Source organism: Pelmatolapia mariae, linkage group LG20 (assembly GCF_036321145.2).
Source record: "Pelmatolapia mariae isolate MD_Pm_ZW linkage group LG20, Pm_UMD_F_2, whole genome shotgun sequence".
NCBI classification, from domain to species: Eukaryota; Metazoa; Chordata; class Actinopteri; order Cichliformes; family Cichlidae; genus Pelmatolapia; species Pelmatolapia mariae.
Window position 1 is genome coordinate 22,030,951 of NC_086244.1, and position 25,480 is coordinate 22,056,430.

The 25,480-nt window shown below is 39.1% G+C and overlaps 2 protein-coding genes across 2 annotated transcripts in view; both read left to right on the top strand.

The window, feature by feature from the left end:
* The window catches only part of slc12a5b (solute carrier family 12 member 5b), a 43,607-nt gene extending 20,557 nt beyond the window's left edge, over positions 1-23,050 (top strand). Inside the window, exons 2-26 of the mRNA XM_063465445.1 lie at positions 4,170-4,273; positions 4,397-4,537; positions 6,109-6,255; positions 7,844-7,898; positions 7,985-8,115; positions 9,858-10,105; positions 10,196-10,407; positions 10,511-10,678; positions 11,398-11,496; positions 11,618-11,675; positions 11,894-12,068; positions 12,466-12,584; positions 12,688-12,786; positions 13,462-13,581; positions 13,716-13,820; positions 13,898-14,066; positions 14,168-14,363; positions 14,535-14,704; positions 14,844-14,975; positions 15,142-15,249; positions 15,494-15,610; positions 15,778-15,980; positions 17,330-17,344; positions 17,440-17,573; positions 19,030-23,050. Coding sequence (XP_063321515.1) covers positions 4,170-4,273; positions 4,397-4,537; positions 6,109-6,255; positions 7,844-7,898; positions 7,985-8,115; positions 9,858-10,105; positions 10,196-10,407; positions 10,511-10,678; positions 11,398-11,496; positions 11,618-11,675; positions 11,894-12,068; positions 12,466-12,584; positions 12,688-12,786; positions 13,462-13,581; positions 13,716-13,820; positions 13,898-14,066; positions 14,168-14,363; positions 14,535-14,704; positions 14,844-14,975; positions 15,142-15,249; positions 15,494-15,610; positions 15,778-15,980; positions 17,330-17,344; positions 17,440-17,573; positions 19,030-19,121 — 3,317 coding nt within the window. The 3' untranslated portion in view covers positions 19,122-23,050. The remainder of the gene's footprint in view (positions 1-4,169; positions 4,274-4,396; positions 4,538-6,108; positions 6,256-7,843; positions 7,899-7,984; positions 8,116-9,857; positions 10,106-10,195; positions 10,408-10,510; positions 10,679-11,397; positions 11,497-11,617; positions 11,676-11,893; positions 12,069-12,465; positions 12,585-12,687; positions 12,787-13,461; positions 13,582-13,715; positions 13,821-13,897; positions 14,067-14,167; positions 14,364-14,534; positions 14,705-14,843; positions 14,976-15,141; positions 15,250-15,493; positions 15,611-15,777; positions 15,981-17,329; positions 17,345-17,439; positions 17,574-19,029) is intronic.
* Positions 23,051-23,824: 774 nt separating this feature from the next.
* LOC134619244 (ammonium transporter Rh type B-like) lies at positions 23,825-25,255 on the top strand. Its single transcript, XM_063465013.1, has one exon. The coding sequence runs from the start codon at positions 23,825-23,827 to the stop codon at positions 25,253-25,255; it is 1,431 nt and encodes a 476-aa protein (XP_063321083.1).
* The last annotated feature ends 225 nt before the right edge of the window (positions 25,256-25,480 follow it).

The window sequence follows — 25,480 nt, forward strand, 5'->3', positions numbered from 1 at the left end:
GTAACAAAGTCATCTTAATTAGACATCTGCACAGTCTGGGATAGTTCTTCGTGTTTAACCACAGATACTGTGATTTTTTTTTACTGGAGTTATAAGTCCACATTAAAGACGTCCAGAAGGAAGAATGGACTTAATGTTCACGTGTTTTGAACATGTTGTGTTTAGGCACAGAAAAAGACCTATAAAAACTTAACAACTTACAACCAAAATGTTTTCTAATCCAGTGTGACAGGCAACACGTCTTTAGGACAGCGGCCCACCGTTCAAGGGATTATGTGCCATGAGAGAGCAGTTTGGCTGGCATTTGACTCTCCACTTTGCTTTAACGATTGGTGTATATTACTGTTGCAGCTTGGGGAATTGGAAGAGTCGACTTGATTGTATTGATTATTTAACTGTGCAGTTGCATGCTTTCACATCAAGTGGTTCTCCATGACTGAAACGGGCCTTAAAATGCCATCAACAGGCATGATGTGAAAAATATGACTTGTTATGCAGGAGGTGTGGGATTCTGGAGTAGCAGAAAGCGTGTGCAAAAAAACTAAATATAACCGTAAATTTAAGTTCGTTCCAAAGGTCACTTTCCTTCTTTGTGACTATCAAGGGGAGGTTTTGTAAAACATCTGACTGTACCTTCAGAGGCTTATAGCCATGATTATACGGTAATGAAATAACAACTGTTAAAAGTCCTGTGCTTAGGGCTTTTAGTTTGTTTTTTTCATAGTGTTTTTGATGACTATTACTCATTGTTAAATTAATCACAAATATAGGCAGACACAAAGGAACTAACAGCCAACACTGAAGTTCCTCTTAGCGTTACCAAAATTTATAGCCTCTTTGTTTTGGTTTTTACAGCCTCCAATTTTAATTCTGTGGTTCATTCTCAGAGCTCAGCGCTGGTTACTTCCAGGCACAGGAAGCTCTTTCCAATGAAAAGGCTGTTAAAAACAGCAACAGACAAAAATACTGCACATCACTTACTCAGCACCATTCATAGACAAAGCAGTTATTTGTTATTTGAGTTTTTGAAGGCAAATATGCAAATGTTTTCCTGCCCATTCATCATACTCAATAAGATGAAGTCTCCACTGCATTGGGAGGTTTTTTGTTATTATGTCCAACTTTATAAAAATGACTAAATGCAAGTTCCAATAAGGATTTTCTGTCATGGGAAACAGTTGCCCCAAATCGTGATTCATTTCTAAATCTAACCTGCTGTGAATAAAAAAATTAATGCTAATATCAGCCGGAATGCATTCATGCATTACATTTCTACTTGCACAAACATGCATCGTACCGACTTGTGATATCACTGTACACTCTAACCCTGTCCATCTGTAGAGAGGTCTCGTGGGATTAACAGGGCACTCATGCTGCAGGCATTTTAGTTGATGTGTTCTTCTAACCTTCTGTGGAAAATACAACATGCACATGTTGAATGGAAGATGTGTTTTTCATCTCATTATTAATATTGTTTCAGAATGCTAACATAACCGCTGGAGTTAGAAATAACAAAAAAGACCCATAATGATATGACTTTTTAGCGTGCTCGGGCTTGTGTAATGAAGTGACTTGTCAGTGTTCCTCTGCTATCACCCGAAGAATGTCTCTCCTGGGACTCGTGGGGCAAAAGCAGGCTCAGCCAATCTCCGCTGTTACAAAATGACACAATATTAACTGGCCTTGAAGCTGCATGACCGGCAGCATAGCCACTCCAAGGATCAGACACGAATCATCAAAATCTGTGACTCAGTGAAAAACAAACAGGCCAAGGACTCCAACAAAGAGCTCAGTGGACAAAAGGAGATATTAGAGGTGTGTGTGTGTGTGTGCGCGCGCGTATGTGTGTGTGTGTGTGTGTGTGTGTGTGCGCACGCGCGCACGCATATGTGTGTGTGTGTACCATCCACTTCATTATGTAAACGCTGTAAACACTAGGTTGGAACTCCTTTTGCCTCAAGAACTGATTTAATTCTGGAAGCTGGAAGCATGCCTCTAAGATTTTGATCCATATTAAAACATAGACTAAAATCTCTTAGCTAACTAGCATCAATGATGTGCAGCAGATTTTGCAGCTGCACATCCATGATGCAAATCTCCTCCTTCACCACATCCAAAAGGTGCTCTGCTAGATTAAGATTTGGTGACTGTGGGGGCTGTTTGAGTCCAGTGAACTCACTTTCATGTTTGAGATGATTTGAGCTTTGTGACATGGTGTAATATCCTGTTGAAAAGAGTCATCAGAAGACTGTGGTCATAAAAAAATGGGCACGGTCAGCAACAATACTCAGGTAGGCTGTTGTAACTGTGCTACCAGCATTCTTTCCTGGTCCTGTCATTTCAAGTATTGGAGCAGATATCAAGACTCACTTGGCCAGATAATGTTTTTCTGTTCTTCTGTTTTCCAAATTAGTGAAACAATACACAATGTAGCCTGAATTTTGATCTGTTTCTTGCTTAGATGTTGTTAGTGTTATTAAAGTTACTCGTTGCCTTCCTATCAGCTCAAAACAGCTCAAGCCCACTAAAATCACTCTTCACCTGATGCCCAGTTTGAACTTCAGTAGGTCATCTTGGCTGCGTCTGCATGCCTAAGTGAACCAAGTTGCTGCCATCAGATGTGTTGATTAAATATTTGCATTAACAAGCAGTTGAGCAGGTGTACCGCATTATCTTCCTTTTTTATTATCTCTTCTTCTTTTATTCGCATTTAAAGCATTTAGTAATTTCTTTTCAGGAAGTGGTATGTTGGTACAGTTTGCTTGCAAATTTTCAAGCTTGGGAATTTAAAATTTAGTTTTAAAATTATTTTTATAACATTAAGAAAAACCTATACATGTTGTAAATCATTTTCCTGCTATTTATAAATTATATTGCTGTTTGGGGTACATATGCACCCAAGCCTGAAGGGAACTTTGCATGACCATTATTATAATTTGATGATTCAATTAAAGTACTTCCCAGATTCAATGTGTTCTGAATTAAAGAAAGGATTGAGGGAACTATTTTAAATTATTAAAAAAATAACCATGTCTGTTCTTATATTACTGGAAGACATGGAAAACTGGTTTAATACAAAGTGAGATTTCAGAGATGTACTTTGTTTGCTTTTGCTCTTTTGATCCATTACTATTCCTGGCTAAAATCTACTTCATTGGTAAAACTCAGTTTTCCTGAGAGCCACTCTAAATAAGAATCACATTAGTAGTATTATTATTAAATATAAAATGCATGTTCTACAACGCTTAGGTTGGTCCACATAAAGCTCACATTCTGCACCGAAGTAAAAACAAAAATTATAGTAATGTGATTCAGTTGATTAAACTAAATAAATCCAGATATAAAACCTAAATAATGAATCTTTTGATTTATTCTTGCATATATTTCTGAGCCTCACAGTGTTTGTTTTACAGCCCTGAAAGTGACAACTCAGTGGCAGTGTGGGAAATCCAAATAAAACATTTAAGACCAAAACTTTTTTTGGCGATGTGGCTTGCATGTACAACTCTGCCTAGTGGTTTGGCAGAACATTGGCTGCACATTAAAACATTGAAACCGAAAATAAATGAATAAATAAGTCCTTGCCAAACTGGGATTTAATCTGCTGCTGTGAAACTTGGCATTGCATCTGTATTCTTTGGAGATTTGGCTGAGATTTGGATATTTTGCTGTGATTGCACATTTCCTTTCAGTCTTTTAGCTTTCTTTTTCTCTTCACTGTCTCAAGCCTCTTTGGTCCTGTTTAAAAAAATCCCTCCCACCTCTCTCGAAGTTGTCAGCCTTTCTCTTTATCTTTCCTGTGCCCTTCTCTCTTAGCTAATTCGCATCAATGCAGGTGGTCACGTTTGTGCTGCCATTGATAAGGAGAAAACTCAAAGCAGGTGGTGTCAGCTTAAACTAATCTGACATTTATTGGTCACGGGTGTATAAGTTACAAGACACGGTTTGACTAATCAAGGATTTTTACGTGTAGCATCTTTTATGAATTAAGCAAAGCACACCATCAGGGAATGCTCTTGAGAGTAACTAAGCTTTTTTATAAATGAGGATCCGACGCTTTAACCCGAGGCCTCAGTTCAAAACGTCACCACGTCAAAACCCACAATGGTGCTATTAACATGACTTAAGATTCGACTTTGACTGTGCCGGTTGGCTTTTCTGTGTTTCAGGAGATGGGAACCCTAAAGAGAGCAGTCCTTTCATCAACAGCAGTGCAGCCACTAACATGGATAAGAGCCAGCAGTATGATGGCAATAACATGGCTCTGTTTGAGGTGGGCGCACTCTTCACTGCCCTGTAATATAGGCTGCTGTCCTTAAGTGGTGTTATTAAGGTCAGAAATGTGACTATATATGTTTTTAAGTTGAACTTTGCATATATTTGTACTGCACTGCAGGAAGAGATGGATACCAGTCCCATGGTTTCCTCTCTGCTCAGCACTCTGGCTAACTACTCCAACCTGCCAACGGGCAGCAAAGAGCACGAAGAGGCTGAGAATAATGAGGAGGGGTCACGTCCATCTAAAAAACCTGTCAAGGTACAGTATGTTATATATGTGACCCATTTAACCTCACTCTGCAGCAACAAAAACAGATGTAAAAATGTCAAAATACTATCATATAATATGATTAGAAAATATCATAAAACAGTGAATTCTTTACTATTTATACCTATAATGTCAAACTCCCTACACGTAATTTAAAAATAATTAATATATGTCAAATCAAATGTATCTAATAATTTTATATTAAAAAATCCTAATCCTATAATATAGGACATAATAAAGGATATTTTTTATTATGACCACACCTGTTTTTTCAGGTTGTCCAAATTTAAAAATTTAAAAAAAAAAATGTTTAGAGAATTAAATACAGGCTGGTGAAATCACATGGTAAATGATATTGGGAGTTCTCATAGTTTAACCATTTGTACTGCAATAGTAATGTTTAAATACAAGTGACTATGATTTATTAATTTAAATTATCAGTAAAAGTTCACAATAGAGTCAATATTTTTCTACTTTCTTAAATATATTCCAAATCTGCTTCAAGTGTTGCGTCACTCAACACCTCATAAACAAATGATATTGTTTTGTTGCATTTTTAACACAGGAAATAAGCTTTAAATTGCATCAAAACCTTTATCATCATTTTATGGAAGATTGGAAAAGAAAGCATCAAGGACACTTTTTAACACCAGAGGTGAAATGGTCCAGGTGGTATTAAATTATAATGTAGTAAATTTATGTTTATCTACAAATGTTTAAAGGTAGGCACACTAGAAAAAGGTGTAACAAGTCAGGTTTTTACAAGAAACAAAGAAACAATTATGGTGTAAGTAAATTTAGGGACTGCATAAATCATTTTAGTTAGTGTGTAATTTCATAGCAATTTTGCAAAGACACAAACAATATTTCCTCATCTTACATTTTAAAAATGCTGCACTTTTTTAGAACCATATTACGGAGTCGATTAACCTTGCCTTTTTACATCTTTATCTAATATTCATTATGTTGCCGTTGTTATTTGATTGTCCTTTTATTGTACTTGCATAAATGTGATAAGGACTGTTCTCCTTACAAGGAAAAATAAATGCCATCAAACTTTGCAGGTCTATGTGACATTACAATGATGTAGCGAAGTCTACGTTCATATTTATTTATTTCACAATCACCGTTTAAACCTTACTTTCAAAAGAAGTATACAGGAAAGGAGTGTCTTCTCTTCCTAAGGGAAGCAACCTGATAATATGGCCCAAAAAGTACACTGTACTTACAATATAAGTCAGGGAAATATTGTTTGTTTTTCTTAAATTCACTTATGCAATACTTAAATTTACTTACATTATAATTATTTGTTTCCTGTTTAAACCTGACTTGTTGCCCTCTATTGTAGTGTAAGTTCAAATATTTGTAGGTAGATATAATTACAGGTGTGGGATGAATTATGGAGTGTTACTTTTTTCAAAAGCTGTTTTTCCTACAATAAATGTAATAACAGAATGAATGAACAACAAAGTAATAACTGACTTATTAGCCAGAAAAAAGGAGTTAGTGCACTTTGTATCATAAAGTTTTTAATTTGTTATTTTGTTTTGTGTATTTTCCAGGCACCTCAGCTGGGCACTCTAATGGGAGTGTACTTGCCGTGTATCCAGAATATTTTTGGGGTAATCCTCTTCCTGCGGATGACATGGATGGTTGGGATTGGAGGCGTCTTTGGCTCGTTTATAATCGTCTTCATGTGTTGTTCTACAGTGAGTAAAACTGCAGGATTTCCTCCTCTGGGGGTGCTCTGAGCCTCGCCGATCTGATTGCTGGCTGTTCAGCATTCAAGATTAATCAGTCAACTAAAGGCACTCAGCCTATCAATCTGGAAAAAAAGTGGTTTTGCAAGCATTTATAACTGATCACCGAGATATCACAACTCTAACATCAATGACAGGAAAATACCGAATACCTCCTTACTGTGCATCCAACTGTTGGGAACTATTCATGTGGATATTTGTCACATGCAACCTACCTAAACATTGTGGGAGACCTGTAGATTGTATAGAAAAGATGAATGCAGCCACCGCCGGTTGTTATCATACTGCTTGTTTGGAGCCAAGCTAATTAGCAACAGTAACAAACTAAACATAGCAGAATTCAACTCACCAAAACTTTAGTGCAGTGTCTGTACCACAGAGAAAGCAATATTAGCCGTAAAATAGTTTCACTCAAAAGGCTCCAGAAGGCACTAACACCACAAATGTTGATGGCTACAGCTGAAAAATCACTCTAGTCAGATATAAAAAAAAAAAAATCAGTCATTATAAAGAGGGAAACAATGCTTGGAGGCCCAAAACACTTTTGTACCAAGTTTTAAACATTTTTTAATATGTAAGTCTGTGAGAACTGACTGGGACCCAGCCTCAAGTGGCCAATACTGGAACTGCAGATTCTGGTCTTTCAGGCGGAGATTCTGCTGCTTGTGCAGACCAAGCAGATACCATGTCTATGTCCAGGGGGGAGCTAGCAAAATATTAGGCAGGTGGCTTTAATATTGTTTCTGATCAGTGTAAAACAGGCTGTGTGAATGTAATTTCCATTGTGCAGCTGCTGAAGGTGACATAGTAAATCCTGATAAACGGCATTCTGCCAGTAAACCCACTAACAGGCTTTCAGCACCATATTTCTCCCTGTATGTGGGCTTAATCAACAAAGGGGGCTTAAAATGTATTACATGAAATGTTTTTCAAAATATTAGAGAAAGGAAAAGGGAAACAAGTTTTTTAAGTAAGGAAAGACACTGACCATTGGAATCTTAATATAATTAGTTTGTGTCTAAAAATAAGATTTAACAAACCTAAATAGATGGCTTGTCTGATTTTTGCCAGCACTTTGTTGGAAGTTTCAGGGGCGTTAAAAGCAGATGTCTGGATTTTATTTGATTTCACCCACACTGACATCACTAATAGATCATGTCTGGGCTTTATAAGTATAACCTTGGACTACTAGTTGCTGTAGCAGTATGCTGTTAAACTCAAATATTAAAGAGTTAAACTACAGACAAGTACCGTGAAAAGTGTATCTAACTACCGTGCTCTGCTGTAACAGACTGTACCTGAAGTGACAGCATGTGCCTAACCAGTCATTCCTGTGAGGAATGGTTCAACATGACCAGATGAGTCAGACTTTTGTGCTGCTGGATGTTTTATATTATTTTTTTTTTTTGGGGGGGGGTCTCTCTACCCTCCCCTCATTTCATCAGCGCCTCCCTGTCAGCCTTCCTTAATTTGACTTGCCCACCTGCTGCCTTTCAGAGTCCTGTAATCCTCCCCTGTTGTCTGCTGCTGTTTTCAGACCATGCTCACAGCCATCTCCATGAGTGCCATTGCGACAAATGGAGTCGTACCAGGTGAGTGGATATCTGAGGGCATGCATTAGTATGTTTGTGTGCAACAGAGCGGTGTGCTGAGCCTTGTGTGTGTTTGCCACTCACAGCTGGAGGCTCGTATTACATGATCTCTCGCTCTCTGGGGCCCGAGTTTGGCGGTGCTGTCGGGATCTGCTTCTACTTGGGCACCACTTTTGCGGGTGCTATGTACATTCTCGGCTGTATTGAAATTCTGCTGGTAAGTCGATTGAATTTTTAAATGACAGGTTTATATTGCTTTTCATGTTTTTCTCATATACCTGCAATATAATAACAGGAAAAGCGCAGCTGGAGCTAATAAAGGCTGAATTCCAGTTATGTTAGTTTTGGGGTCCTGTTACTGGTTTGGTCTTGTAGCTAATGTGTTAGTTAAGTGAAAGAGATCCATTATTATTATTTTTTATAGATGTATTTTGGCCCTTATTATTTTTATGACAGGACATGAGAGCAGACAGGAAAAGCGGGACAGAGAACAGAGGAAATGACATCCAGGAAATTGTTCAGTGGGAAATCAAATCTGGGCCCCTGCAGAAGCCTTTCAGCATATGAGCCGCCTGCTCAACCCACTGAACTCTATCTGTACCCCACATGTTGTTAATTTGGTTGTTTACACCTGTGATCTTCCGGCTAAATTGTCTTCAAACGTTGGCTGTAAAACAGGAATCATTAGCGCACAACATGACCAATAAATGATAATGAAAGGGTATCAGGCAAGAAGGGGACAGGAGGGAAAAAAGCAAGGTTACTCTCCCGCTTTAAACTAAATAACTCACATTCACACAGTACAGTCATTTTTAACCCAGTGAACTTTTTTTAATGTGTTAATTTATTTTATTCTTATTGCTTTAGTGTGTTTTTCTTTTCTTTATTTCCATTATTATGAAAATTATACAAATGTGCTTTGGTGAGGTAAATTGCATTACTGAAAAAATAATGCAATTGAAGAGATTTGGTGACATTTTCCTTTTTCTGCATAGCAGCTGACTGATTTTTTGCCAAACTGACAGATGATGTGATTTCTCAGGGAAAAAAACATAAACCTATGAACACCGACTAGCCTCATGACGAAGATTTAACAAGATGCTGTGAACATTTCTTTGAGATTTTGGTCCATATTGATATCACAGCATCACACAGTTGCTGCTGATTTCTTAGCTGCACATCCAGGATCCAAATCTGTTCCACCACATCGCAAAGAGTCCAAACAGTTTGAGATTTAAGTCTTCTGAGATCCTGCTGGACACAGCAATCAGAAAATGGAAACACTGTCATCATTTATGATGTGACATGGTCCATTCATTTACTAAAGTGTGTCAAAAAATACTTGCACTATTACAGCACCACAAGCAGCAGCAGCCTGAACTTTAATACAGGGCAGGTTGGATTGATGTTTGCATGTTGCTTTCATGTTGCCGAGTTCTGACCCTAAAATCTCAATGTTGCAGAATAAATCAAGACTCATCAGACCAAGCAATGTTTTCCAGTATTGTCCACGTTTTCAGTTTCCTGTTCTTAGCCGACAGGAGGAGAGGAGACACCTGTTGTGAAGCAGTTCAAAAGTCACATAAATCACCATTTTTCCCCATTCTGATGCTTAGTTTGAACTTCAGCAGGCCATCTTGGCCATATCTACATGTCTCAATGCACTGAGTTACTGTCATGTGATTGGCTGATAACATATATGTGTTAATACACAGTCACCAGGTGTACCTAATAAAGTATTTATAACATTATAATGATAATGTTTTGCTTTTTTAGAACTAGAAGGATAAATAATAAAATGTATTTTTGATATATCACATGACGTTGTTTTTTATTAACAAAAAAATAAGTTGCATAAACATATTTATATGTAGATTCTCTACAATACTTCTGCAAACTTTATCTTATTCTTCTCACCCTCTCTAACCCTCTCTTCCTCCACTAATTTGTCTCTTTCAGATTTATATTGTTCCCCAGGCAGCCATCTTTAAGATTGAGGGCCTGGAGGGCCCCGAGGCAGAGGCAGCATTGCTCAACAACATGCGAGTGTACGGCACTATTGTGCTGAGCTTCATGGCACTGGTGGTGTTTGTGGGGGTCAAATATGTCAATAAGCTGGCACTGGTCTTCCTGGCCTGTGTCATACTTTCTATTCTGTCTGTCTATGCTGGAGTCATCAAGACTGCCATTGACCCCCCTGTGTTTCCGTAAGTGACTCTTTATTCACTGGTACAAATCCATAACGATGTCGAATTTTCCTACGTGACAGGTATGCCCTGTGCTGGCTGTCTTTGCAGCGTCTGTCTGCTGGGAAATCGAACTCTTCTTTCTAAAGGATATGATGTCTGTGCAAAGGTCATTGAGATAGACAACGAGACTGTCACCACCAAACTGTGGAGGAGCTTTTGTGATTCGGAGTACCTCAATGCCACTTGTGACGAATACTTCAACAATAACAATGTTACAGAGATACAAGGTATTCCAGGGGTCACTAGTGGCATCCTGGCAGGTAAATTTTTCAGTGTAAACCACCTTCTGTTGGGTTCTTGGCCAACTACAGTTCAGTATGTATTAAAGATTAAATTCCTAAACTTGGTCTCTCTTTCTCTCAGAGAACCTGTTTGGTAACTATCTGGAGAAAGGGATGTTTCTGGAAAAGCGTGGACTTGTATCTGACGTGGATCCAGACAGTCCCACAACGAGCTCAAACCGCTACGTTCTAGCAGATATCACCAGCTTCTTCACTCTGCTGGTGGGAATTTATTTCCCATCTGTCACAGGTTAGTCCCAGGCAGGCACGCTAAAGAGGTCCATTATGTTTTGTGTTTTTGTTTGTTGTTTTGTTTGTTTGTGTGTTTTTTATCAAAGGTGTCTGGAAAACTCCTCTAACTTGGGTCAAATAACTGCATGTAATATGCACCAGACCCTGCAGTGCTCTTAATGCCTGCTCGGAAATGTTAAAAATTGTTTTGGCTTTGTCTAACCACTTTAATCACTTTCCTGCTTAGCAGACAGCAGTTTCTACTCTTAACTTTTCCTATGGGCAGCACACAAAGTTTTGTGGTAAACATGGTCCAATTTGGCATTAGGGAGCCAGAAGATTTCCTCAGGGGTTGGTGGAGACAGTTTACTTTGTTTTCAGGTGTGAGAGATGATGGTTGCAAATAAATGTTAATGTTTATTTTTATGCTTGTCGGATGTATAAATGGGAAAATATTTGCTTACAAGTTCTCCGTGCCACTTTGTTGCTGTTTTTTTGGTGACCTGTCAGTCTTGAGTTCACAGTTTGTTTTTGCTGCCCTCCAGTGGCCAAAGAAAACAGCACCTTTAACATGACTGAAGTCAGTAAAGTGCTTAGTATTCCATAAAGGGGGAAGTTAGGAATTACCCTTCTCACGCTCTGTTTTATGTACATATATCGTTTATATCCTCTGAGAACCTGATCATTGTAATATTATCAAGTCACAACTCTTCCGATTATTTAACCTTCTGCTCAAAGGTATTATGGCTGGCTCCAACCGCTCCGGAGATCTGCGTGACGCTCAGAAGTCAATCCCTATTGGCACCATCGCAGCCATCAGCACCACGTCAACTGTGTGTATCCTTCAGTGAACCAAGGCCGGTTAAAAATAAACATTAATATAACTTTTCCCAAGTTATCGTTACCTTTTCTTAAAATATTTTCAATCGTGTGGTCCTTATCAGCATTTTTTACCCAGACATGTCCTGTGTGGTGCTGTTTGGTGCTTGTATAGAAGGAGTCGTCCTAAGAGACAAGTAAGTCTACTTCTATTAAATTTAATGTAGGACCGTTATACTCAGAAAATGTTTGCAGTTAGAGTTATTTTTTTAAAAGATAAGCCTTAACATTATTGTAAACGGTGATCCGTGACAGCAAAAAGTTTGACAGGCCCAATAAAAAGTCAGAAAGGAAGAAGGTAGGAAATTTGCATTCACTGTGTTAACACAGGAGCTCTGTCTTCATGTTCCTGCAGGTTTGGCGAAGGGGTCAGTGGCAACCTTGTAATAGGTACGCTAGCATGGCCGTCCCCGTGGGTTATTGTATTTGGCTCCTTCTTCTCCACCTGCGGAGCGGGACTTCAGAGTCTGACAGGAGCTCCCCGTCTCCTCCAGGCCATCTCAAGGGATGGCATCATCCCCTTCCTTAGAGTGAGTACACAAATCTATCTCCGTCTTAAATACAGACCTCTCAGAGCTTCCAACTGAGCCAGAAATGTTGTGGGGACTTGAAGATATTCTTGTCCCCGCTCTAGGCTGTTATAGCTGACTAAAACTAAACAAAAAACTGCAACTAGATGTGAAAAACATTTTAGTTAACTAAAATAAAAAATTAAAACTAACTGACACTGTTTTGTGAACTTGTGAAAACTAACAACTAGACGTATTTATTGAGACTGAAATATATTCTCCATACAACAATAATTTATAACAACTAAAACTAAGACTTAAACTAAAAGAAACTAAACTCACACTAAAACTGAAGACACAAGTATTGTTAAGTGGTAAATATGACGTTATTATTTGTATGTCACTTGTGTTGTTGCAGATCTTTGGGCACGGTAAAGCCAACGGGGAGCCCACGTGGGCACTTCTACTCACAGCTAGCATCTGTGAGATTGGCATCATCATTGCCTCTCTGGATTCAGTCGCACCAATCCTCTCCATGTATTACTCACCGATAAACACAACAACTAAAGCTAAGATCCTTTTTTGTGGTTTTTGTTCTTACTCTTCTGTTTTCTCTCTTTCCCTTCATCTGTTTCTTTAGGTTCTTCTTGATGTGCTACATGTTCGTCAATCTCGCCTGCGCCCTGCAGACGTTGCTGAGGACCCCAAACTGGAGACCGAGATTTAAGTTCTACCACTGGTGAGTTTGTGGGTCAGAGTATGAAAGCTTTCTAAAAACTCTTGCATTTGTTTTATAATCTGAAATGTACATTTACTTTGATATGTACTTTGAGTTTCCACACCAAAATGCATGTTGGTGTTCTTTGTGTGTAGCAAATCAAATATTATATTATTATATTAAAATATTATTATTATTTAAAACTTTGCACATCCTTTTTTAAAATGTATTTTAAATACTCGATCATTTGCAGTCATATTTAAGTTTGCAGTCTTTTTCCTCGGTGCTGTTGCTGACACATTGCTGCTTTTCTTTGCATATTGATATTGCCTGTTGATCATTTTAACACTGAAAATACTGGCAGAGATGTGTATCACATAATGTGTTTATACTTGCAGTACATGTGAAACAAACAAGTGATTCAAACATGCATAAAATCCTTTAACTATCCCAAAGATGTCATAGATATTCATCACATATGATGCCAGGATTTAAGCTCCGCTTAAAGACAGATTCTGGATTTGATGTAAAGAGCACACCCCTGTGAGAATCTCCATAAAAAGACCTGAAGTTTGTGTGTTTATCTTCCATGATGAGCTTAAAAATTTCTTCTTTACAATGTTTCCATTAATCAGCCAGTTGTGTGAAGCTGGCAGAAATCTGGGTACTAAACATATGACGTCCTGTCCCCTGCAGGGCTCTGTCTTTCCTGGGTATGAGCCTGTGCTTGTCGCTCATGTTCATGTGTTCCTGGTATTATGCAATTGTGGCTATGGGCATCGCCACCTGCATCTACAAATACATTGAGTTCTGTGGGTAAGTAATAATAATTTGATCAATGATCATTTGAGAAAGGATTCTTTGATAAAAGTCACAGAGTAGTCTATTTTTTATGAATCAGGATGCTGTAGATATGACCAGAGCTAATAATTTAATGTGCTTTGAGATAGAGCTGAGAAGGAGTGGGGTGATGGGATACGTGGGATCTCGCTCAGCGCTGCTCGCTTTGCTCTGATGAGGCTGGAGGAGGGACCACCACACACAAAGAACTGGAGGTCAGCTCAGTCTATCTTTAAAAGAGCTGGTTGGCTTTTGCCTGTGATTATCACTGACTGATTTTGTTTGTTATTAGGCCTCAGATCCTGGTCCTAGTGAGTATGGACGCTGAGCAAAACATCGAGCAGCCTCGTCTTCTATCTCTGACCAATCAGCTAAAAGCTGGGAAGGGTCTGACTATTGTTGGCACCTGTGTTCAAGGAACCTTCCTTGACAATTACACTGAAGCTCATAAGGCAGATCAGGTCTGTTACTCTTTAACACACACTTAAACTTCTGACGCATGCACAGAAGAATCGCCACTTTCTCTAACAGCTGCGCCTGCCCTCTATCTGTGTCCCTGCAGTCGTTGCGTAAGTTGATGGAGACAGAGAAAGTAAAGGGCTTCACTCAGGTTGTCATCTCCTCCAACCTCAGAGATGGAACATCCCACTTGATTCAGGTTGGAGGACTTGGAGGTCTGAAGCACAACACGGTGATGGTCAGCTGGCCCCGTAACTGGAAACAGCCTGAGTGCCACCAGGAATTTAGGAATTTCATTGGTAAGTTATCAAGTGAAATAGAAGCTCTCTTAGTTGTTAATAAACATCAGCATTAACTATTATACCAAATATTAAATACCAAGTCAGGGGCATTGAAAAAGTTTGGTAAAAAAGATAGGTAATCCTTTGCTCTGCCCCCCATCGTGTTACTTTTCTCCTGTTCCTCTGTAGAGGTGGTTAGAGAGACAACTATAGCCAGTATAGCCTTGTTGGTTCCTAAGAATATTTCCAGCTATCCATCCAATGGAGAGCGTTTCACTGAAGGCCACATTGACGTGTGGTGGGTTGTCCACGATGGAGGCATGCTAATGCTTCTGCCTTTCCTCTTGCGCCAGCATAAGGTGAGGAACAAGAAACTGTGGATTCTTTTCACTTAAATGAGCACAAGTTAAGTGTGATACAGTGTAGTGTGTTGGAAAAAAACCCACTGTCTTCAAGGCACATTGGTTACGTCGTTATCTTATTTTTTTCTTGCTATAGGTGTGGAGGAAGTGCAAGATGCGTATTTTCACTGTAGCTCAGATGGATGACAACAGCATCCAGATGAAGAAAGACCTCATCACCTTCCTCTATCACCTGCGCATTGACGCCGTAGTGGAAGTGGTTGAGATGGTGAGAGATTTGTCTGGCACATATTCTGAGCTCACAAACAAATCCTGCCAGGAGCGGCCTAAAAGAACAGTTTGTTTCTTGAAGGATCCCTTTTTTTTTACGTAGGCCAAACCGTTATTCCAAAGTAATACATGGATTTCATGTGACATGTGTTTTTCCTTTACAGCATGACGGTGACATCTCAGCCTATACCTATGAGAAGACACTGATAATGGAGCAGCGATCACAGATCCTCAAACAAATGCATCTGACCAAGAATGAAATGGAGAGAGAGGTAAACCAGGAACCTTCATACTATCTGTAACCGGAAAAACAAATTTAATTTTAGTTACGTTGACAGCCAAAGCACAGTTTCATTATCACTATGGGCATTAAATAGCCGCTCTGAGGAAAGGAACTGCTTCATGATGAAGTATCTGTGTCTGTACATGTTTACACTGATTTGCGGGTAGAAAAAAATGAACTCCAGTGGGAATAAAGGAATCAGATGATGTTTTTTTGTTTGTTTTTTCTCACAGATCCAGAGCATTACAGATTCATCCCGTGGGTCCATACGGCGTAAAAATCCATCTGCCTTGCGGTCACAGCGAAGCGCTGAGGAGGGAGCTGGTGCAGCAGAAAAACTAGAAGAGGAGGTAAAGCTGCTCCAATGTGTAATGTACAGTACTTCTGTCCTCACTTCCTTCAAACACCTGTTGCATTTTATGCCAGGTTTTAGATTTTCTAGTTGCTGCTCAATTATTCCTTACAAGCATCTCTTTTCTCTGTATCACCCTGTCATGTGATGGTGTTTGTCTGTCAGCCTGGGGTCGTCTCCAACCCAAAACAGGTGCAGCTGAGCCACAGTAAGAATGTCTCCACACCAACCAGCCCCACAAGCCCCACGTCCCCTGCTGCGCCTGCAGGTGGTGCTGTCGCCTGGCCCGACAACAAGGGTGCGGAAAAGGAGAAGAGCCTCCTTACAGCGACCTCAGAAGCGGGCAAAGACTTCTTCAACATGAAGCCGTGAGTGATCTGTCAGCTTAATTTAGCTCAGCAATCCTGCACAGGAAACAGGCATCGCGCCCAGGATAGTAAGATCAGCCAGAGTTTTAACAGCTCTGATCCATCAGGGCATGGACGTGTGGCCTCTGGGATGTCTGGCTGCAGGATGTTGGGTCTTGTTGGTTGTGGTGTGGGGTTTCTGTGCAACAGGCTTGTTCTGGCACATCCTCTGGATGTTTAATAGGATCAAGTTTGGAAGCGTTAACGCCAGTATGATTCACTTTACCAGTGACTGTAATGTTGTAGCCAATCCAAATGACCCACACAGTCATTTGTAAATATTTGTGTGTATCGACCCATGTTACAGGATTTAAAGCAAGACTGTGGCAAACAAAACTTTGAACTTAACAGTGACATGAAAAAGAATTAGTTCTGCAGTTTTTTCATCTTCTGTCACATGATCGTTATGCATGGTGTGAGAGCATTTCTTTCATTTCATCTGATTCATAATTGCACACCAAATTACTGTCATGTTTTGTGTATTTGTAGTTCAGTTAAATTTAATTTATACAGTGTCAGTTGACAACATCACCGTTAGCCTAAGGTGCTTTATATTGTAAGGCATATCCCTTCAGCAATGCTCAGTCACACTAGGGAAAATAGGGGTAATTTTACTGTGAGAGGGTACAATGAAATTGCTATCTTGTTGCCTTTGAAACAGTTGCTTTGAAGAAGAGCACCAGATGTGGCAATCACTCGTAACTTCAGGGCCTCACTGATAAAACGGCAATAAGAATGAGTCAGCCTGCTATCAGTTTGCAGTTGAAAGGGTTCAAATTAGGAAATACATGCAATATGTTTTATGGTAATACAACAATGAACTGTGATGTTGGCTACATACACAGAAATTCACATTACTTACATCCAGAGTCCAGAAAGCATGTCGTGTTGGAAGCATACATAAATGTATCCACAAATACTGGATATAATCTGCAGTGACATGCAAGCAGAAACGTTGCATTTATATAAGAGTATAACCAGAATGCATCTAGTTGTGTCGAGTCCCTTATTGCAAAGGGACATATTGTAGATGAGTGGCCCTCATTTGCTCATCTCACAGACTCAGACTGACAATCTGTCTGTATTTATAAATGATGTGATATCCCATCCAGTCACCTTGATATCACAAGTAGCAACAGGTGTTTATAGGTGTTACATGCTCAAAATCACAGTGTATATGCATATCAGGAAATTAAAAGCTACTACAGTTCTTCACTTCTAAAGGTACTCAGTCAATATAAAAGATTTAACCACCAATAAATGTAGCCTTCTGTGTGACCATATATTGTTTCCTTCTACACATGCTGCAGGGAATGGGAGAACTTGTAAGTATTTTCATTTTTAGACATGAGTGAGTGAGTTGAGCTAAGCGATCGATTTAAAAATGAAACCTGCTGTGACCCAATGTTTCCTGCCTCAGGAACCAGACGGACGTGAGGCGTATGCATACAGCAATGAGGCTCAATGAGGTCATCACGAAGAAGTCCAAAGAGGCAAAACTTGTCCTGCTCAACATGCCGGGACCACCAAAGAACCGTGTGGGCGAAGAAAACTGTATCCTACATCTCACATACTGTTCTTCATATGTCTTAGTTCAGTTCACATCATCATTTTACTTAAGGATAAATTATTTCTGCAGCATAGCCATCTTGCAGTTTCAAAGAAAGTGATTTATAGTAAAAGGAAATTATAATGGGCCAGGCTTTCTGCTTCAGGCTCAGTTGTTGACTTTTCTTTAAGCAGACGGTTGAAAGAGGCAGCAACATTGTTACTTAGAACTGTAGAAGGAGAGTGATATTTGGTGCTGTCAGGAGATAAGGTGGAGGTGCAGACAATAGATCAGGAAGGTCAAAGCTCAGAGCAGGACATACCAGCTTTCAAGGATCCTAGGTAAGGGCAAAACGACGATGTCTGAAGTCCATTATGGAAAAGAAGTAACGTGTAAGCTACGACTCTGGAAGTAAGGGATTTGCTGCATGGCAATTTGTGCCAGGAAAACTAGGTCCCCTTCCAGTATTCTGAATAAAGTCTTTTCTGCCTATTTCAGCCCTCTGTTTCCTGTGATCTAGGTACAAAGAGAGCCATATTTGTTACACTGAAAGCTGTAGGATTACCTCGCTAATCCATTAATCTCATTTCATAGTGCACCCCTCAGGAGACCACAGCTTTTGTCTTAGTGTTTTGCTCTTTTTTTAGGTTTGCTTTCAGTCAATGTTTGGTTAATCTTTGGTATTAAAACTACTTGTCAAGATTTTTTAAAGATCGTGGTTTGGATTAAAGGAAAAATTTTGCCCTGCACTATAAGAATTGACGCTTAGGAGCTCAGTCTGTCCAGTCAGTGATGCTGATTGGTACTGATAAAGGGTCTATACTATGTGTCTGTTGAGGTCCCAGTATCAAAGGACACTTAGGCATCTCTGACACTCTAGCAACAAAAATTCAGTATATGGTACCCTGGGAATGAGGACATACTGCTTATTTTAATTATTTCTCACTTGAAATAGGAGTCATGCTGCTCGCATCATCGAATCATCATCTTTCTCCCATCTATGTGACCCTTTGACAAGGCATCTGCATGATAAACAAATTATGTTGTAATAAATGAAAGAAAGAATGAATGAAAGCATGAATCTGTGGACTCAAACTAGTAAAAATAAATACATTACTGTAAAAATTACAGAAAAGTTTCTGGTAGCTGATTGTACAGACTGTCATAATTATAAAATGGAAAGAAAGCATTTTTCTGTTAGCATGAAGTAAAAGGGTAGTAAAAGGGTAAGTGGGGTAAAACATCAAGTTAATTTGAAGAATTTTGTTTTTGCACAGCATTGGTGAAAATGGTCCCATGTAGTTTGAGCATGATGTAAGCTGCTGCACTTTCCTTAAATATGTAGTCCTTTCACTTCACTAAGATGAAAATGGACCTTTGCGTCATATAAAGCTAGCGAATGACCAGAAGAATATGGAAAGAAAAAAAAAAAAAAACTCCTTGACTGCGATTGTTTCCCAGACATGGAGTTTCTTGAGGTGCTCACTGAAGGTCTCAATCGGGTACTCCTGGTGCGTGGAGGTGGACGCGAAGTCATCACCATCTACTCTTGAACTGCCTTCATGATCTCACAACAGTACATACATGGACTCTGCCCTCTCCTCCCTTCTGACACATCCATTCTGTCACCTGCCACCACACGTTGTACTCAAGAGTTTTCAGGTGAAATACTATGTAGACTCAGCTGAATGAGGTTCCAGGTAACCTATAGAGTACATAGTACACAGAATCGTGTACTCCAGTGATTAACTTGAGTACATAGTTGTTATCACCCAGGTCATTGTTCTTGACTCATCAGGTCAAGAACAGTTCAACAGTTTTAGAGAATTTAATTACAAACACAAGAGACAACTGAAAGTTTTCCTGATAAAGTAGAAGTTTGCCAAATGTTAAAATCAGCTTTGCAGTTTCAGTGCTTTCCCTTTGGCTTTATGTCATTGCTTTACCACTTCTATTTATTTTCTGTCATGTAGTATTGATGTTATGTATATATTTATTCACATGACAAGTTGTGTGTCTTTTTTGTTTTTCTTTTTTTCTGTTTTTGTTCCTAGTGTGGTTATAAGTATTTAAAAAAACAGTGGGATCAAATTGATTTGTGACAGACTCCTAAAATTACGTCATCATCTCTGTGTTATCCTTTGTTTTGTGACATTAGAAGCACTAAAATAGATTATTAAATAAATCAACATTTCATACATTTTTATTTCAGGTTTTTTTTCATTGTGTGTTTCAGGGAAAAAAGATTTTTAAAGAAAATGAAAAGATTTTAGAGAAGACTTATATTTAAAAAAAAAGATTTAAAGAAAATGTAAAATAAATGTATTTATTCAAAAATATATTAAAACTGTGCATTTTATGTAAGACAAGTGCACAGAAAGGAATAGTTTCACATTTTGAAAAATAGGCTTATTGATTTTTCTTATCTTGATGCTAAGCCTACATAGTAGCCCGTAAGAAAATATAATCTGTCCGACCACCTAAAGCCCGCTTAATACAATAATTATCCACTTTATTTGGTACACATGGCAGCAATTTAATGCATTCAGGCATATAGACATGATTCTACGTCTACCCAGCAAAAGCTTAGTTGATGCCAGGCTGAGAGTTGCATGGCCAAACTGCTTCAAGCTGATGTGGAGGCAACAGTAAATCAAACAATCTCTTTTTTTTACAACCAACATATGCTGAAGAGCATCTCTAAATGCGCACCACATCAAACCTTGAAGGCAGTAGCAGACCACTCCTGGCAGCTAAGAATAGGACACTGAGGCAACAATTTATACAGGGTCACAAAAGTTGGATAATACTGGAAAAAAATTGCATGTTCTGTTGAATCTCAATTTCTGCTTCAACGTTCAAGTGGTAGGGTCAAAATTTGGCATAAACAACAAGAAGGAATGGTTTCATCTTTCCTTGTGTTAATGGTTCAGGCAGCTGGTGGTGCTGTTATACATTTTGGGCCCTTAATATCATTGAACCCCACAGCCTACCTGAGTATTGTTGCTGACCATGTCCATCCCATTATGACCACAGGGTACCCATCCTCTAATGGCCGCTTCCAACGGGAAGTTTAGATCATCTTAAACTGGTTTCTTGAATATGACAGTGAGCTCACTGCATTCAGAATCTCCTCACCATTACCAGATCTCAGAACACATTTGGGATTTGCTGGAGCAGAACATTCAAAATCTTTGAGGAACGTTCCTGGTGCCATGCTACATTTATGCCACAAAAAATTAAGGTGTCCAACCTGGTACCTCCCAGGTGTACCTAATGAAGTGACTGCTGATTGTATTTAATCCATTTTGTATGTAGTCATTTGCCAGATTTTATGCTGGGAGCAGCAACTTTGTAGAGGCTGCTGTTGCACAAAAGTCTCTAAAATACCAAACAATGTTCATCATTAGTATGCTGGGTTTTGTTACATTCACAGAAGGCTGTTTGTTTGCTAGTATTTACCAGACAACCAAGCTAGCAGACTAACTCTCTGTTGGCTTTAATAATTACCTGACAGACAGGAGAACAGCATTGATCTTCTTGTAGATCTCAGTAAGAGACAACAAATAAGAGCAGCTCCCAAAATGCTAAATGTATGTTTATCAATTAAATTTGCTATTGTGCTTATGCAGGCCAAATGAAAACGTGAAGGAAATAGCTGCTATATTAAAAAGGCAGAAAATCTAGAGTGACAAATAGAAGATATATTGAGGAATTGGAGAAGGTACATGTTAAACTTTTAGTATGACTTAGGCATTAAATATCCTGACTATCAGAAGATGGGCTTTTTGTGTGTGACCATGTATATAAAATATATTTAACTTCTCTTTGAGTATGCTTTAGTCATTTTAATTATTTAATGGCATAGACATGAAGTTTTTGGTAGAGCTTTTGACTTGTTAAACTCAAACAATTTTGTAAAACTTTAGTAAGATAGGGCCACTGCCCCAGAATGTGCATAGTTTATAATGTCAGTATTGAAACAGTGTTTTCAGTAATGATAGTTCTTTTCTCCAAATATGTATGTAGGCTATACAGTACACAGAGAATTTGATATTAGTTGAGTTCTTCCTCTTGACTTAATGGTTTTGTACAGTAATTTATACACAAAGACATAAAGAAAATTAGCCTAAGGGTTTCAAAAAGTTGTTTTAGTTCTCCTCTGATTTATTGTAAATATGTTTTTGATTCTGTAGCACATCCATAAAACCTCGTAATTACTTTCTGTTTGGTTAATATTGATGCAGTATGACACTAATAAAGTCAATTAAAGTTTGAAAGTGATTGCTTGGAGACAGGCCTGTGCAATCGTGTAATCAAAAGTGACAGTGACCACCCAGAAGTTGAGGGTTTTGCAAGTTCAACCTATACGCAGCCACTTGGTCACTGCAACTATTTGCAATCAGTCGCTGAAAGTAAAAGTTCAATGCAATCACCGGGCATCAAGCAACCAAGTGGGTGGTGTCCTAGTTTTACTTTAGTGCAACTGATCAGTTACAACTTAACATGCCCAGAGCCAGCACATAATGAAGACCACTCATCTAATTCAGTTTAGTTTCCCTGAGGAATACCATAATAGGAAATTCTTGCTGAGGACTGCATGCTGCACAGCCAGTGATTCTTGCTGATGACAATCCTCTCTGTGTGTAACAGCAGCAATACATTGTAGCCAGTCTGAGGTTAAAATTGCACTCTGTTCCTGCTGACTAAGACTGAACATTAGATATTTTGGAGTAAATATCTAACTATCCAAATTTCAAGGGATGATTAATGCTCAACTTTCCTGACACCTATAATGTTTAACTCCCTAAATAACTAAGCATTTAATAATTACATTTCGGGGAATCTTTGAAACTTAACTTGATTCTCTCTGTCCTCTCTCTGTGCAAAAGCAGCAGTATATTCATTGAAGATATTTTGAGGTGAAACTTAAACTTGATTAGTTTCTCTCCATTATATGGTGGCTGTGTGCATCCTAGTCTAGTGTACACAAGATTTTTTTTTTTTTTTTGAAAGGTTTCAGCTTCAAGGGCTCTGTAGTACAGCCCTCAATGTTTCCAAAACTGAAAAGTGTGAGTGCAAAACTATATAATAACTAGCAAAAACAACAAAAAAAACTGAAGTTATTTTTGAGGCATATTATGGTTGCAGGTCACTGTGGGTGACTATAGTATGGAGAAATTTAGAGTTAGATTTTTAGAAGTTTCATAGATAGAGAGAGTGTGTAGCTGTGTGTGTATTTGACACCTGTGTTTGTGTGTAGAGCATGTTGAAGTGTGAGACAGCAACATGATGGGACATTTGTAATACACGTCTGTGATTTTAGTTGTAGGGATAACAACTGTCATGTGTCTCAGTACCGGTTTTATAGATTTATAGGTTTAAGGCACTTCATTTTATCTACCATGTGCGCAATCATATCATGGTTTAAAGAAAACATTTTGTATGTAAAAACAAAATCAAATGTTGGCACAAGATTAAAGTCATTTTAATAAAACAGTTGAAATATTGTCATCTTTTCTAGTGCATCTCCTTTTGGCCAGAGTTCTTATAATTTGGGATTTTCTACATAGTTTTTAATCTAATTGCATTTTGACTTTTTGTTTTTAATTCAGTTCAGTTTCAGTTCATTTTCAGTTTAGTTTTCATTGTTTGAAAATGTTTATTTTCGGTCTTTTTAATTAATAATGAGAAGGGCACATATCAAAGGCAAGATTTAATGTATTTCTATAAATTTATGTGGATGCACTCAGACTCCTGGAACAAAAAATTGCAGAACATAAGTCACATCTGGAACATTTTGGCCGTGCACCAGCTGTTGTCCATCAGCTGGATCATGCAAGCAGAATTATCCTTTAATCCTGGAGGGCGTGAACATTTAATTACTTAAAAGAATATTTAATTTACAGAGAGTGACTAGAAGTTAAACATTCTGTATGTTACACCCGTAACACCGAGACTCACTTTTTTTCACAAATGGGACTTTCAAATAGATTTTTTTTTTTTTTTTTTTGTCTGTTACAGGGTACACGAAAGCTGTGGAAAAAAAGAGGGTTTTCAACACACCGAAGAAAAGAGAATGCTGACTTTGCATGTCTTAATAACATGAGCAAAGTCCACATAGTGGCATTTCCCGGGGAGGAGAATATTGATGTGTTTCAGTGGGTTTACCAGTGCCTTTGACCTTCCTTATCTAAACAGAGTTAAACCAGGGTGCAAAAGAAATGACTGTCACTCGCTCTAAAGAGCTGTCAGCATGAAGAAACAATCGACCAGTCTTCGAGTGCGGTTGCCTGTTTTTGTGTTCATCACAGAGGTGATTATTGTTGCCTTGTATGCAGCATTTGTTACGTATGATGAAGAGGCTGATGCCAAATTTCAGACTAATCAGACCAACCCTATGCACAATGCAGTGTACATGGACTACCCTTTCTTTACAGACATACACTTCATGATATTCGTGGGTTTCGGGTGCCTGCTGGCATTTTTCCGATTCTATGGTTTTGGGGGGATGGTTTTCAACTTCCTCACAGCTACTTTTGCCATCCAGTGGGCCATTCTGGTGCAGGGCTACTTCCAGTTCAGCCATGATGGTAAGATCCACCTCGGAGTGATCAATCTCATAAATGCAGAGTTTGCCTGTGCTGTGGTGCTGATATCGTATGGGGCAGTGCTGGGGAAGACCAGTCCTTTGCAGATACTGGTCATGGCTCTGCTGGAGGTTCTTGTGTTTGCCGTCACAGAATGGGTTGTGCTTAAGTATCTGAAGATCAATGATGCAGGAGGCTCCATTCTCATCCATCTCTTTGCCTGCTATTTTGGCTTGGGTGTCACGTTTGTGCTGTACAGGCCTAGTCTAAATGAAGGCCATGCAAAGGAGAACACAAGTTACCTTTCTGACATCCTGTGTCTAATGGGGACCTTGTTCCTCTGGGTGTTCTGGCCCTCCTTTAACTCAGCTTTAGTCCTGAAAGGAGACGATCAGCACAGGGCTATCCTCCACACTTTCATTGGACTAAGTGCCTCTACACTTACAGCCTTTGCACTCTCTGCTATGCTGAATAAAAATGGCAAGCTTACCATGGCTGATATTCAGAATGTGACCCTGGCTGGAGGTGTGACAGTCGGGGCATCTGTGGATATGATGATATCACCTGCAGCTGCATACGCTCTGGGTGTAATAGGGTGTGTTGCATGCATGCTGGGCTACAAGTATTTGAGCCCCATCTTGGCGCGACGCTTCAGGATCCAAGATCAGTGTGGCATTCACAACTTGCATGGACTAACCGGACTTATATCCTGCACTGCAGGGATATGTGCCATACTGACAGCTAGTGAGGAGGTTTACGGCCCTAGTTTCTATGAGATCTTTGCCCACAGAGCACCAGTGGAAGGGGACCCCAAGCTACAAGAGCTACGGATGGTGATTCCCGGTTTAAAGGCAGGTTTGGGGAGGACTGCCCAAAAACAGGCTCTCTTCCAGGTTGCAGCTATATTCTCCACCATAGGACTGTCAGCGCTGGGAGGCATACTCACAGGCTTTGTCTTGAGGCTGCCATATTTTGCATCTCCGTCTGACGATTTCTGTTTTGATGACGAGCCATTTTTTGAAGTTCCTCCGGACTATGATTCACCAGTCAGACTTAAACACAGCAACACAAATAGTGTAGAAGACTCTACTGTGTGATGCTCAGCAGCCAAGGACTGTCAGTGCATTTAACTCTCATGATGCAGGAAATATATATAAATGAGCCTATGTTATTGTTTGAGAGTAAAGAAAATTATTGCAATGATGGAAATCTATGTTATAGTATTTTTTTTATTCTTTTTTTATATTAATTTCATTGTAAATGATATTTCACTGGTGATCACAGTGATGATACAGTCCAGCACAGCCTTTTATTGATGGTAA

Coding starts and splice junctions, on each gene's coding strand:
- LOC134619244 (XM_063465013.1), top strand. CDS start 23,825: ATGAAGAAACAATCGACCAGTCTTCGAGTGCGGTTGCCTGTTTTTGTG.